Consider the following 16,013-nt stretch of genomic DNA (forward strand, 5'->3'; position numbering starts at 1 on the left):
CAATACACTGCAGAACATATGTACAGGGGGAAACAGGTGTAAGGGGCCCTGGAGGCTGCCTGACAGGACAGTAAGGATACGGGGTAACATCTCCCATACTGGGCCACCACATTATGATGCACAATGTATGACAATACATAATAATTATAAGAACACTTCCCCCGCACACAAGTGAGCAGCCAAAAATGTATTGGACCTGTCAACGTACCTGACAACAGGCAGCCGATCCGTCTGTGCGCCATTAACCGCTTCCTTACCGCGTTCTCAAACAGCAGGCAAATGTTTCTCTTAACAGTTTCACGGTCCAGTCCTGGGGATAAAAGCCCCCCAAAAAAAAATTTGTAACCATTCTATATTTCTCCTAGACATCTATAGAAGCAAGTTTTCAAACAGTTTTGAATAAAAATCTCCCTCTGTTTTCTACCTACAGTTCCTATGCAGATTCTACATCTCCATGGTAACAGACTACGAACAAACCCTGTGTAGTCTGATCCTGCAGTAATGTTACCTTCTTGGAGTTTTCCTAGAGAATCGAACTCGGCGTGCTGAGGTTTATCCTTAAAATTGCGGAACTTGGTCAGTTCCACCGATGCAACTTTTCCACTGGGTTTCAAATCAAAAACTTCATAATGTCCTGGTGGGAATGGGTCGATCTTCGGACTTGAGGTCATTGAATGCTTTAGGTTTATAAGGCCTATAATGAATGATATGATATTCATACACAATTATTAACATTAAAGGATATTTAAAAGGAAAACTCCAGACAAAACTGATGCACTTTGTCCTGCCTTGTGCAAGCTAGAGGGGTGGATTAATTTGCACAATTTCTATTGACTCATACAAAACAGTATTGCTAAATCTCCGCCAGTGTTTCAATTCACAGACCGCAAACTGAGATCTTGGAAAGGGCTAGTAATTTTGCAACAGCTGGAGGCACACTGCTTGAGAAACACTGACATACAGATAGTAGAGCTGGAATAGGGATAGGGGATAAGATGTCTGATAGGGGATAAGATGTCTGATCGCGGGGGTCCCGCCGCTGGGGACCCCCGCAATATAGCATGCGGCACCCACCTGTTTCTGCTCCGGAAGCACTGGAGGGTCTGGGTCCCGACCACCGGAACGGAAGTCCGTGCCGTCACGACTCCGCCCCCGTGTGACGTCACGCCCCGTCCCCTCAATGCAAGTCTATGGGAGGGGGCGTGACGCCCCCTCCCATAGACTTGCATTGAGGGGACGGGGCCTGACGTCACACGGGGACGGAGTCGTGATGTCACGGACTTCCGTTCCGGTGGTCGGGACCCAGACCCTCCAGTGCTTCCGGAGCAGAAACAGGTGGGTGCCGCATGCTATATTTTGTGGGGGTCCCCAGCGGCGGGGGATTAGACGTCTAGGGGTGGAGTACCCCTTCAAGCTGAGTAGTATAAATGGTTAACAAGTGCCTTGTATTATCTATTGTAATGTATGTATAATGTTATGTACCTTTAAATGCTGTTGCTAAGTCGTGTAACCAGGGAAGGTGTCAGTGACCTGAAGACTTGTGGGTGACCTATAGGACCCCTCCAAAGTCTCCCCCATATAAACCCTGGGAGGAGCTAGTTAGTCAGTCTAAGTTCTGCTGAGGAACAGTCAAGACCTGAGAGTGTCTGGTGTCATCAGGAGAACCAAGGCCTAACCACGCAGCCACGCTTCCATCACCAAGTGCCCCACAGGGGAACGTCAAAGCCTGGTAAGCTACACAAGGGGTGAAGTCTAGTCAGTCCTAGTCAAGATCAGTCAAATCTGCCTAAATTCAGCATGGTCCTGCAGCAATTAATCCAAGTCCACTACAAGTCCCATCGAGCCCTCAAGTCTTTGAAGTCACTAGTCACCTCCTTGGGCCTAACTGAGCTGTAAAGACTATTCCATCTGTCTGCCTCAGTAAAGTTGCCGTTGTTCCGTAACTTGACGTCAGAGTCATTATTTGCCCCCCCCCCCGTGCCTAGCCCAGGATCCAGCGGCCATACCTTTGGTGGTGTAGAGGTTAACCACGCAATGGCGTCACGAACACAAGGAGTTAATGTCATCTGCCCCATGCGTAATAACATCTGCCCTCATCACACTCTCACCACACATGCCCGTGGCCTGAGCAGAACCAGGTACTGCCCCAGGTGCCCCTATGTGGAGGAAACATCTATGCATGTCTTTTGGCAGTGCCCCTTTGCGCAGGGTCTACTGAACGCCCTGGAACTTGAACTTAGAGACTCTGTACCCAGGAGCAACCTATCGTACCATACGGTGCTTTATGGACTTTTTCCTGGGGTTCACAACGTGGAGGCCATCCAGGAGGCCGGGCGCCTTATGAACTGTTTTAAGGACGCTATATGACTGGCCAGAAACCGCCTCATCTTCAACAGGGAGTACATGTCCGTCCGGGACTGCCGCAGGCTGATTCACAGCTTGCTTAGAGACTATTCCATCTTGGACAGCCGGGATGTCTATGAAAAAGACGACTAACGCCATCTACTTCCCCACCTCCCCAAATGTTTGCTGAGTAGTTTGGTCCTGTGATCTGCCCCTCCCTACCCCCATAGATCCCAATAGATCACCCAAGCTCTTTTAATATAGATTTTAGAGATAACTGACTAACGATTGAATTCCCCTGCGGGGGCAATGCAGGGTAGTGTGGACAATTCCTTTGAGCTTCTGTACTACCTGGAATTTTTTTTACTGATTATAGAGACAGATACTGAAAAAAAGTTTTTTTCTTTTTTTAAACAATAGGTCATTTTCTGATGACACATTCCTTTATAGTGTTAGTGTCATTTGTAAAAACTTTCAACATGTCCTTCAGACATGAGTCCTAAGACCAGCTGTAATCATGAGTAATAGGTGGATGAAGTGCACAGCAGCACGCTTCACTCCCCAGCAGTCAGATGGAGTGGCTGACCAGGAAGTGAAGTCAAAGGTTTTCACACATGATACTAACGCTGTAAATTTGGGGCATATCTTTGGTGATTATACAGTACCTTTAGCTTCAGAGCACACTGCCAAGAAGCCATCATCAGTGAGCAGTTTAAATAGAGGTCGGACTCCATAAGAGTCTCTTCCAAGAAACACCTTCCTATTCGCTGTGTCCAAGAGGATGAAGGCGAAAACTCCGTCCAGCAATGAGGCGGTCTGCTCAATGCCGTGCTTACTGTAGAGATGGAGGATCACCTCCCCGTCCACCAGAGTCTGGTACTCAAAGCCAAAATGCTTCTGCAGCTGTGGTAAACCAAGATAGATAGAAATATGAACCGATAGATCGATATTAGATAGATAGATAGATAGATATGAGATAGATAGATAGATAGATATGAGAGAGAGATAGATAGATATGAGATAGATAGATATGAGATAGATAGATATGAGAGAGAGAGATAGATAGATAGATAGATAGATAGATATGAGATAGATAAATCGATAGATAGTAGATAGATAGATAGGAGATAGATAGGAGATAGATAGATAGGAGATAGATAGATAGATAGATAGATATGTGATAATAGATAGATATGAGATAATAGATAGATATGAGATAATAGATAGATATGAGATAGATAGATATGAGATAGATAGATAGATATGAGATAGATAGATAGATAAATAGATATGAGATAATAGATAGATATGAGATAGATAGATATGAGATAGATATGCAAAGAAAAATAGCAGTACTCCCGGGTTTGCAGTGAAAAAATGTAGGGCTTTATTCACCACACATCGGTGCGATGTTTCGGCTGTCTCCCACAGTCATTGTCAAGCGCTTGACAATGGCTGTGGGAGACAGCCGAAATGTCGCACCGATGTGTGGTGAATAAAGCCCTACATTTTTTCACTGCAAACCCGGGAGTACTGCTATTTTTCTTTGCATATGGATGTTAGGACTGTGACCAGGTCTATCTATAGTTTGCACCCACCAATGTTTACTACAGTGCTGCTCCATCTCTACGAGTAGATAGATAGATAGATAGATATGAGATAGATAGATAGATAGATAGATATGAGATAGATAGATAGATAGATAGATATGAGATAGATAGATATGAGGTAGATAGATATGAGATAGATATGAGATAGATAGATAGATAGATATGAGATAGATAGAAGATAGATGGATAGATAGATAGATAGATATAGGATAGATAGATAGATAGATAGATATGAGATAGATAGATAGGAGATAGATAGATAGATAGATAGATAGATAGATAGCAAAGCAAAACAGCAGCACACCGACTTAGATGAAAGCGTGTCAGGCTTTATTCATCAGATGCCACGACGTTTCAACCGTCTCTCACGGTCTTTGTCAAGCAAAGACCGTGAGAGACGGTTGAAACGTCGTGGCATCTGATGAATAAAGCCTGACACGCTTTCATCTAAGTCGGTGTGCTGCTGTTTTGCTTTGCTACCTGTTTGTGGGGGCTCTTGACCTGGGCCCGACCAGCTTGCACCTGCGGACACCCCGGGAGTGCGGTCCTTTTTGTTGAACTTAGATAGATAGATAGGAGATGGATAGATAGATATAGACAGATATTATATACAGTAGATACAGCAAGTAGGGGAATATATATAGCGGTATTGTATATAGCTGTATGTAATCACAAAGCTTTTCCAAAATCCAAAATAACTAATCTACAAAAACAGGTCTACCTGCTTGTAATTGTAAATCTCCCCATTGTAACACAGCCATAGATAAGGGAACTTCTTGACACGAAGCGGCTGCATGCCGTACAACTGATCCACGATGGCCAGACGGTGGAAACCGAAGCAGCAGTTGGTGAATCCGTTTACATTTTCGAACCGAAAGGCGTCGGGGCCTCGATGTGCGATTTTCATGGCACTAAGGCACTGCACCGAGAGGCACTCATCGCTGCCAAACAGCGCCCAGATACCACACATCCTGGCGGCTTCGTTTTCTGCAGCTGAAACAGAAACAAACAGGTCACTTATGGAAAAGCCAGAATCTATCTCCACCTTAAAATGGGGTCAGGACTATAATATTGGTGATCTCTCTTTAATATCAGGTCTTGGCTTAGGCGTGCGCAGCCTACTGCATTACCCTAAAGCACACACTCACGCCGCGCGCATGCGTATATATATATACAGTGACCCCTCGACATATGATGGCCTCAACATATGATCATTTCAACATATGATGGCCTCTCAGAGCCCATCGTATGTTGAAGGCAGCCTCGACATATGATGCTGCTGTGTGTCGGGGCCATCATACAAACAGCTATCTGACAGCGCTGACAACTTCAGCAACTGACAGATAGTTGTATAATGTGCCCCGTTCTGCCTCCTGTTACTCACATGCTGTCCTGCTAACTCACACAGGCTTCCACTGTGAGCTCCGTGTAAGCCCCGCCCCCTCAGTGCAGCCATAGCCAATAGCCTGCAGCATCTTGCTGGCTGCCCTCCCCTTCCTTTCCTATAGAGCTGTAGTCGGCAGGATGGTAATGGAGGACATTCTGTCCCCCCTGAAGGTATTTAAAGAACTGTACAGTACTGTATGCAATGTCACATATCACATACAATACATATACACACTATACACCCCATACATCAATGTTTCCCTATCAGTGTGCCTACAGCTGTTGCAAAACTATAACTCCCAGCATGCCCAGACAGTCAATGGCTGTACATGCATGCTGGGAGTTGTAGTTGTGCAACAGCTGGAGGCACCCTGGTTTGTTAAACACTCCCCATACACTCCACATACAATGGTCATCCCAGAACCAATTAGCAGTTTCCCATAGGGATATGTATTCAACATACAATGGTTCCGAGGCCCCAGAACCAATTACCATTTTTACATAGACATATGTACTCGACATATGATGGTTTCAACATATGATGGTTCTCCTGGAACCAATTAATATCATATGTTGAGGGACCACTGTGTATATATATATATATATATATATATATATATATATATACACACATACACAAATACACTCAGGTTGGCAGTACAGTTCCCCCACATTTGGTGCAGTACAGTTCCCCCACAATAGGTGCAGTGCAGTTCCCCCACATTAGGTGCAGTATAGTTCACTACATTAGGTGCAGTATAGTTCCCCCACATTAGGTGCAGTACAGTGCCCTCACATTAGGTGCAGTACAGTGCCCTCACATTAGGTGCAGTACAGTGCCCCCACATTAGGTGCAGTACAGTTCCCCCACATTTGGTGCAGTATAGTTCCCCCACATTAGGTGCAGTACAGTTCCCCCACATTAAGTGCAGTACAGTTCCCCCACATTAGGTGCAGTACAGTTCCCCCACATTAGGTGCAGTACAGTTCCCCCACAATAGGTGCAGTACAGTTCCCCCACATTAGGTGCAGTACAGTTCCCCCACAATAGGTGCAGTGCAGTTCCCCCACATTAGGTGCAGTATAGTTCACTACATTAGGTGCAGTATAGTTCCCCCACATTAGGTGCAGTACAGTGCCCTCACATTAGGTGCAGTACAGTGCCCTCACATTAGGTGCAGTACAGTGCCCCCACATTAGGTGCAGTACAGTTCCCCCACATTTGGTGCAGTATAGTTCCCCCACATTAGGTGCAGTACAGTTCCCCCACATTAAGTGCAGTACAGTTCCCCCACATTAGGTGCAGTACAGTTCCCCCACATTAGGTGCAGTACAGTTCCCCCACAATAGGTGCAGTACAGTTCCCCCACATTAGGTGCAGTACAGTTCCCCCACATTTGGTGCAGTTCAGTTCCCCCACATTTGGTGCAGTACAGTTCCCCCACATTAGTTGAAGTATAGTCCCCCCACATTAGGTGCAGTATAGTTCCCCCACATTAAGTGCAGTACAGTTCCCCCACATTAGGTGCAGCATAGTTCCCCCACATTAGGTGCAGTATAGTTCCCCCACATTAGGTGCAGTATAGTTCCCCCACATTAGGTGTAGTATAGCTCCCCCACATTAGGTGCAGTATAGCTCCCCCACATTAGGTGCAGTATAGTCCCCCACATTAGGTGCAGTATAGTCCCCCACATTAGGTGCAGTACAGTTCCCCCACATTAGGTGCAGCATAGTTCCCCACATTAGGTGCAGTACAGTTCCCCCACATTAGGTGCAGTACAGTTCCCCCACATTTGGTGCAGTAAAGTTCCCCCACATTAGGTGCAGTACAGTTCCCCCATATTAGGTGCAGTACAGTTCCCCCACATTAGATACAGTACAGTTCCCCCACATTAGGTGCAGTATACAGTAGTCCCCCACATTAGGTGCAGTACAGTTCCCCCACAGACATACAGCCTTCAACTATATACAGTGTATGGCTGGAGGCTTTATGTCTGTGTGCTGCCCCACTTCAGTGTTCCGACCACCGCTCCTCCGGTCCGGGGTCACGATCTACTGCTATGGCCTATAGGCCATAGCAGTAGGTCCCGGGACTGGAGGAGCAGTGGTCGGAACACTGAAGATGACGTGCTGGTGACTTACAATGCGTGCGCATCCTCCTCAACGATGCTCCGCTCCTCCGTTCCTATGGGCACACGCACGGGACGTCAGTGATGTTCCTGCTTGCGCTACCTCCTGGCGGCCCCCGCGCTTTTAAAGTTAATGCGGGGCCACAGACAGGTAACCGGGAGATCCTTGTGTCCTGAAAAGATCTTTCGGGACACAGGGATGTCCTGAATGTGACGGGGGGCCCCACTGCGGGCTTCTCATTGGCGGATCCCCCCCCCCCCCGGGCTTGATTAGGGTGTGCCCAGACACTCCCGTCAAACCCCGTGCACACACCTATAGGTCCTGGGGATGTGACTCTCAGAACCTGAGTGCAATGTCCTCTTTACTATTTACTAAGCAGAGCTCCATACTTGTATTAGTGGTTGTGCCCGGTACTGCAGCTTAGCGCAGCTCAGTCCTGTACATGTAAATAGTCAGCAAATATTTTAGTCCAAAATTGCCTCAATATAGTTGTCATCTCCCATCCGTCCTTTCACAACAAGTTTCACTTTGTGGCCATTGGCATAATATAGCAGTATGAACGCTGTAAGACCATGTGGGCATCGTTTAGCCCTATGTGGGCACTGTTGTGGACAATCAATATAAGTATGATCAATATCAGTACATTTCCTAAAGCAGTGTTTCCCAACCAGGGTGCTTCCAGTTGTTGCAAAACTACAACTCCCAGCATGCCCGGACAGCCCACGGCTGTCCAGGCATGCTGGGAATTGTAGTTTTGCAACAGCTGGAGGCATCCTGGTTGGGAAACACTGGCCTTCAGGAACAGGAGGGATGCTGAGGCCTGGTTCTTGAAGCTCCTCTGAAGGAAGTGGTTTCTAACACAGAACAGGTTCAGTCCAGCAAAACGGAAATGACTGAACTGAGGCGCACTGGGCAGGGATTAGAGATTTACTGGAGGCCTCCATAGCAGAGACCGAGGTCCAATATGCCAACAAGCTTCATCATCTCCAGAATGTAATTGGCAGCATGGAGGCTCATCTTAGAGATTTTCATTCTGACCTAAGACATCAGAATATGGAGTATAAAGGCCCTCAAGGCTCGCTTGTAGACTGAGATTGACCATAAAGGTTTGCTTGGAGGCTGAGATTGTTGATTGACCATCTAGGCTCGCTTGGAGACTGAAATGGCTGAGATTGATCATAAAGGCTCGCTTGGAGGCTGAGATTGTTGATTGACCATCAAGGCTCATTTGGAGGCTCAGATTGACCATCAAGGATCGCTTGGAGGCTGAGATTGACCATCAAGGATCGCTTGGAGGCTGAGATTTCTGAGATTGGCCATAAAGGCTCACTTGGAGGCTGAGATTGCCTAGATTGATCATCAAGGTTGGCTTGGAGGGTGAGATTGCTGAGATTAACCATAAAGGCTCCTTTGGAGGCTGAGATTGTTGATTGACAATAAAGGCTCGCTTGGAGGCTGAGATTTCTGAGATTGATCATCAAGGCTCGTTTGGAGGCTGAGATTGCTGAGATTAACCATAAAGGCTCGCTTGGAGGCTGAGATTTCTGAGATTGATCATAAAGGCTCATTTGGAGGCTGAGATTTCTGAGATTGACCATAAATTCTCGCTTGGAGGCTGAGATTTCTGAGATTGACCATAAAGGCTGGCCTTGAGACTGAGATTTCTGAGATTGATCATCAAGGCTCGTTTGGAGGCTGAGATTGCTGAGACTGACCATAAAGGCTGGCCTTAAAGCTGAGATTTCTGAGATTGATCATCAAGGCTTGCTTGAGGTTTGAGATTGTTATGTACCGTAAACTGTTGGAAGAGCATGGTCACAGCATTGGTGCATTGCACAAGGAAAAAGCAAGACCCGCCGCAACAACCACCACTAAGATCCACCGTATTGTGAAAGAATAGTCCTGTCTATCTGAGAAGTCATCTACAAGATGACATCCCCAATATTGCAAATAAATCAATGAGCCATAAATGTTAACGAAGAATATTTGCAATAATAAATCACAGATAAAAGATTAAAAACAATGGCGCTCAGAGAACTATAAACTGTATGAGCAAAGTCAGACAATATGTGGACACTGTTAACTATGTGTGAGAGTATTTGGACGCTATATGGTGCTAGGTGGGCCCCATATGGGCATCATATTATTGTAAATGAGCAACATTTAGTGATGTGTGGGTTCTGTTTGGCACTTTGTAAACTCAATATAATGGGAACTATATGGTTGTTGTTACGCAGAGCGCTCTGGGTCCCTGCTCCTCCCCGGAGCGCTCACGGCGTTTGTCTCTGTGCAGCGCCCCAGTCAGACCCACTGACCGGGAGCGCTGCACTGGTGTCACCGGCGGGGATGCGATCCACGTAGCGGGACGCGCCCACCCGCGGGTCGCATCCCAATCTCCTCATCTGCCCCGTCCTCTGGCTGTTCAGTCCCGGCGCGCGTGGCCCCGCTCTCTAGGGAACGCGCGCGCCGGCTCTCTGAGATTTAAAGGGCCAGTGCACCATTGATTGGTGCCTGGCCCAATCAGTACCTGCACATGTGCTATGTATATATAAACCCACTTCCCCTTCCTGTCCTTGCCGAATCTTGTTGCCTTGTGCCCTGTGAAAGCGTTTAGTGTGTACCCAGACCTTCTGCTGTTGCCCCTGACAACGACTCTTGCTGCCTGCCCTGACCTTCTGCTACGTCCGACCTCGCTCTTGCCTAATCCCTTGTACCGCGCCTGTCTCAGCTGTCAGCTGGGGTTGAGTCACTATCGGGTGGAACGACCTGGGGGTTACCTGCCGCTGCAAGTCCATCCCGCTTTGCGGCGGGTTCTGGTGAAAACCAGTAACCCCTTAGACTCCGTTCCCCTGGTACGGCCCACGCCATCACCCCACTGACACAGAGGATCCACCACCAGTGTCCTCCGCTGCATACCAGTCCGGATCCTGACAGTTGTATGTGGGCATTATACGACACTGCATTGGTAACATCTGATTTTAGGTTAGCAGTACACTGATCCCTCAATTTACAATATTTTCGGTCTTTTCTGGACCATTGTAACTTGAAACCAGATTCACCAGCCAATGCTACGTATAGTCCAGATCTGCGAAACGTGTCAGTGGCTGGAAAAACTGACCAATCAGAATGGGCATTCATTGGTAAAACCCCTGTATTACTGAAGTACATGCAATGACTGGTGTCTGGTAGCGCCCCCTACAGAACTGGGAGGTATTACATGTTCTGTACTACTCTTTACCTGTATTACTGAAGTGTATGCACTGACTGGTGTCTGGTAGCGCCCCCTACAGTACCGGGAGGTATTACATGTTCCGTACTCTTTACCTTTACCAGGGTTAGCTGCTCCTTTGGACACCAGGTGAGGGCGGCTCCATGTTACATTTTGGGACCCTGCATGTACTGAACCCTGAAGAAGCTCCTGTCCTCTACATAGACACTGATTTACAGCTCCCAGCAGATCCAAACATAGACTGTAGCATATGCGATACTTAGAAGAAAAAGAAGATCGCACTCACACGGTAAATAAGACGTCCTCTTTATTCGGTAGCTTCTAAAACATTTCCAAGTGGAGGTAGAGAGATGCGATCTTCTTTTTCTTCTAAGTATCGCATAGACTTCAATGGGATTCCGCACTCCCATTCACACTTCTGTGAAGGCTGTCCGGGCATGCTGGGAGTTGTAGTTTTGCAACATCTGGAGGTCCACAGTTTGAGACCGCTGTCTTAGACATTGGGGGAGATTTATCAAAACCCGTCCAGAGGAAAAAGTTGCCCAGTTGCCCATAGCAACCAATCAGCTTCCTTCTTTCATTTTTAACAAGCCTCTGCAAAATGAAAGAAGCGAGCTGATTGGTTGCTATGGGCAACTGGGCAAATTTTCCTATGCACAGGTTTTGATAAATCTCCCCCAAATGTCCTTAGACACTAAGTCAGTGTTTCACAACCAGGGTGCATCCAGCTGTTACAATACTACAACTCCCAGCATGCCCAGGGAGTTGTAGTTTTGCAACATCTGGAGGCACTATGATTGGAAAACACTGCACTAAGTGTTGATTTGTATAGGCAATGGTCACAATTTGGGGGAGATTTATCAAAACCTGTGCAAAAGGAAAAGTTGCCCTGTTGCCCATAGCAACCAATCAGATCGCGTCTTTCATTTTGCAGAGGCCTTGTTAAAAATGAAAGAAGCGAACTGATTGGTTGCTATGGGCAACTGGGCAACTTTTTCCTCTGGACGGGTTTTGATAAATCTCCCCCAATGTCTAAGACAGCGGTCTCAAACTGTGGACCTCCAGATGTTGCAAAACTACAACTCCCAGCATGCCCAGACAACCTTCACAGGGAGTGCGGAATCCCATTGAAGTCTATGCGATACTTACAGCCACACGTCAGCCCCTCTGCTGTCTCCGCTGGCACAATACAAAATGCTAACAAGATTCTGCCGCTGCGGCTGATCTACGCTGCGGCTGATCTTTCCTTCCTACAGCTACTTTCTCTACTACTCCTAGGACTTGTAGAACTACAAGTCCCACCATGGGGGTCATGCAAGTCAACTGAGCCATCAGTATACAACCCTTCTATTCTAGCACCTATTCAAGCCCACAATGACGTAGACTGAGGGTTGCGTTCACGCGTTCGGCCGGCCCCTCCCCCATTTAAGATCCGTTGTTGCATCTTGTAAACGGATTACAAACGGTTGTAAAATAATCCCATTGATGTCAATGGGATTTTTTTTTTTTTTTAACAATCCTTTCGCATCCGTTTGTACCCGTCTGCGCTCATTTCCGTTTTTTTTTCTTTATGGGAGAAAAGACGACGCATGCAGAATTTTTTTTCCCCCGTCAAAAAAAAAAACGGAAGAAAAAAAAAACGGATACGGTAAATTTAACATTGAAGTCTATGGAAAACGGATAGAGCCTTTAAAGTCATCCGTTGTTTTTTTTTTTTTCAATCATTTTTTGATCCGTTTTTACTTCTGAGCATGCTCAGAACAAAAAAAAATTTATTAACTGAACAATAGCGGATACAAACGGATAACATCCATTTGCATCCGTTCTTGTCCGTTTTTATTTATTTCTTTTTTTTAAGTCCGTTTTGTATAAATTGTATCTATGTATAAATTGTATCTATTCTGTAACATACGGCTCTGTCAGCTCCCACTATAGACATCCAGCCCCAGCACTTAGCACTGTTTCCCAACCAGGGTGCCTCCAGCTGTTGCAAAACTACAACTCCCAGCATGCCCGGACAGCCAAAGGCTGTCCGGGCATGCTGGGGGTTGTAGTTTTGCAACAGCTGGAGGCACCCTGGTTGGGAAGCACTGACATAATGTATATAAGATAAAGCTTATAGCATCACCTGTTCCAATGGAGAGTGCACTGGGATGTCTTTATGCCAAGGAGTCTGGAGGAGCAGAAGGGACTGGCAGCGGCACGCTGTTCTCTCGCACTGGCACACTATGGAAATGCAAATGAGACATTGTAAGCCTGTCTACCATTGGCCGGGGCGGCCCCAGTCCTCATTGGGCGCAGCCTCTTTCCCTTTTTTTTAAGTATATTAATAACAGGGGCGACCAACCGCCTCATTCCTAGAAAACATGTGTGTGTGTATACACCTGTATCTAAACTGAGCTGGTGTATCTAAGCCTAGCATGTGTGATACTGTGCACTGAGCAAGAGTATCTAAGCCTATCATGTGTGCCACAGTCTGCAAAACCATTGTCTCTAAGCCTATCATGTGTGCTACAGTCTACAGAGCGGCTGTATCTAAGCCTATCGTGTGTGCTACAGTCTACAGAGCGGCTGTATCTAAGCCTATCGTGTGTGCTACAGTCTACAGAGCGGCTGTATCTAAGCCTATCGTGTGTGCTACAGTCTACAGAGCGGCTGTATCTAAGCCTATCGTGTGTGTTACAGTCTACAGAGCGGCTGTATCTAAGCCTATCGTGTGTGCTACAGTCTACAGAGCGGCTGTATCTAAGCCTATCGTGTGTGCTACAGTCTACAGAGAGGCTGTTTCTAAGCCTATCGTGTGTGCTACAGTCTACAGAGCGGCTGTATCTAAGCCTATCGTGTGTGCTACAGTCTACAGAGCGGCTGTATCTAAGCCTATCGTGTGTGCTACAGTCTACAGAGCGGCTGTATCTAAGCCTAACGTGTGTGCTACAGTCTACAGAGCGGTTGTACCTAAGCCTATCGTGTGTGTGCTACAGTCTACAGAGCGGCTGTATCTAAGCCTATCGTGTGTGTGCTACAGTCTACAGAGCGGCTGTATCTAAGCCTATCGTGTGTTTTACAGTTTGCAAAGCCAGTGTATCTAAGCCTAGCATGATTGATACTGTATACTGAGCCAGTGTATCCAAGCTTAGTATGTGTTATACAGTCTGCAAAGCCAATTCTAATCTTGGTATGTGTGTTACAGTCTGCAAAACCAGTGTATCTAAGCCTAGCCTGTGTGATACTGTGCACTGAGCAAGAGTATCTAAGCCTATCATGTGTGCCACAGTCTGCAAAACCATTGTCTCTAAGCCTATCATGTGTGCTACAGTCTACAGAGCGGCTGTATCTAAGCCTATCGTGTGTGCTACAGTCTACAGAGCGGCTGTATCTAAGCCTATCGTGTGTGCTACCGTCTACAGAGCGGCTGTATCTAAGCCTATCATGTGTGTTACAGTTTGCAAAGCCAGTGTATCTAAGCCTAGCATGATTGATACTGTATACTGAGCCAGTGTATCCAAGCTTATTATGTGTTGTACAGTCTGCAAAACCAATTTAAATCTTGGTATTTGTGTTACAGTCTGCAAAACCAGTGTATCTAAGCCTAGCCTGTGTGATACTGTGCACTGAGCAAATCTGTATCTAATCCTATCAAGTGTGCTAAAGTCTGCAAAAACCAGTGAATCTATGCCTACAATGTGTGATACCGTCTACAGAGCCAGTCTATCTAAGCCTATCATGTGTGCAAAAGTTTGCAAAGCCAGTGTATCTAAGCCAAGCAGGTATGATACAGTCAGCAGAGACAGTGTATCTAAATCTTTCACGTGTGACACAATTTCCAGTGACTGTGTCTAAAGTCTGCGAGCTTGGTATCTAAGCCTTTCATGTATGACATATTCTGCAAAGCCTTGTATCTAAGCCTACTGCTATACTGTCTGTGTCTCTAAACATCATGTGCGGTACACACGTATCTAAGCCTTTTATGTGAAACACACTTTCCGAAACCTGTGTGTCTAAGCCTATCGTGTATGATACACACCTTTCGTGTGTGATACTTTCTATTTCGCCATGCAATTAAACCTATCACGCGTGATACAGTCTGCAGAGATAGTGTATCTAAGCCTATAATGTGAAATACACCCTGCTAAGCCTTGTATGGAAGCCTTTCATGTGTGATACTGTCTAATAAGCCTGTGCCTTTAAACCTATCATGCGTGATACAGTGTATCTAAGCCGACCATGCCTGCTACTGTGCTTTTTGTGTTGAAGAATCTTTCCTGTCTTCTCACATGGTGACAGTAAACATGGTGGGCAGGACACTCTGGCTCCTCCCAGTCATGTGACACCCACCGTCCAATAGTGGCGGGCCTTACATGGGCCCCTCACCTGCCTCACGACACCGCAGCCTGGTGTTTCATCATTTAGGGGCTGCAGTATAGGCGTCCGGGGCCCCATGCGGCCCAATTATCGGAGCCCAGACCTCCAGCCCCCATCCTCCTGTTCTATGTTACATGTACGTCTGTGTTCTGTTGCAAAACTACAACTCCCAGCATGCCCGGACAGCCGTTGGCTGTCCGGGCATGCTGGGAGTTGTAGTTTTGCAACATCTGGAGGGCCACAGTTTGGAGACCACTGTTCTAGATTATAAGGATGTTTGGACTATCAGATGCTGAATAGCACATTTGGTGCTTAACCCCTTAAGGACTGGGTTTTTTTTTCCGTTTTTGCATTTTCGTTTTTTGCTCCTTGCCTTTAAAAAATCCTAACTCTTTAAATTTTGCACCTAAAAATCCATATGATGGCTTATTTTTTGCGCCACCAATTCTACTTTGTAATGACGTCAGTCATTTTGCCCAAAAATCTACGCCAAAATGGGAAAAAAAATAATTGTGAGACAAAATTGGAAAAAAAAACGCTGTTTTATAAGTTTTGGGGGCTTCCGTTTCTACGCAGTGCATATTTCGGTAAAAATGACACCTTATCTTTATTCTGTAGGTCCATACGATTAAAATGATCCCCTACTTATATAGGTTTGATTTTGTCGCACTTCTGGAAAAAAAAATCATAACTACATGCAGGAAAATTTATACGTTTAAAATTGTCATCTTCTGACCCCTATGACTTTTTTACTTTTCCGTGTATGGGGCGGTATGAGGGCTCATTTTTTGCGCCGTGATCTGAAGTTTTTAACGGTACCATTTTTGCATTGATAGGACTTATTGATCGCTTTTTAATCATTTTTAAATTGTATAAAAAGTGACCAAAAATGCACTATTTTGGACTTTGGAATTTTTTTGCGCGTACGCCATTGACCGAGCGGTTTAATTAA

At 46.1% G+C, this 16,013-nt stretch overlaps 1 protein-coding gene across 4 annotated transcripts in view; it reads right to left on the reverse strand.

The window, feature by feature from the left end:
- Window positions 1-14,944, reverse strand: part of ASNS (asparagine synthetase (glutamine-hydrolyzing)) — a 42,714-nt gene extending 27,770 nt beyond the window's left edge. The window contains exons 1-6 of one of the 4 annotated variants that reach the window (XM_056518965.1): window positions 14,928-14,944; window positions 12,828-12,925; window positions 4,675-4,946; window positions 3,009-3,246; window positions 509-694; window positions 209-310 (exon numbers count right to left, since the gene is read on the reverse strand). In XM_056518965.1, coding sequence (XP_056374940.1) covers window positions 209-310; window positions 509-694; window positions 3,009-3,246; window positions 4,675-4,923 — 775 coding nt within the window. In that variant the 5' untranslated portion in view covers window positions 4,924-4,946; window positions 12,828-12,925; window positions 14,928-14,944. Of the gene's footprint in view, window positions 1-208; window positions 311-508; window positions 695-3,008; window positions 3,247-4,674; window positions 4,947-5,337; window positions 5,349-10,794; window positions 10,888-10,985; window positions 11,265-12,827; window positions 12,926-14,927 lie in introns of those variants that run through there. The other 3 variants (XM_056518964.1, XM_056518966.1, XM_056518967.1) reach the window with 3 other exon arrangements.
- Between the last annotated feature and the right edge of the window lie 1,069 nt (window positions 14,945-16,013).

The sequence above is a fragment of the Hyla sarda genome, chromosome 5 (genome assembly GCF_029499605.1).
Source record: "Hyla sarda isolate aHylSar1 chromosome 5, aHylSar1.hap1, whole genome shotgun sequence".
Classification (NCBI taxonomy): Eukaryota; Metazoa; Chordata; class Amphibia; order Anura; family Hylidae; genus Hyla; species Hyla sarda.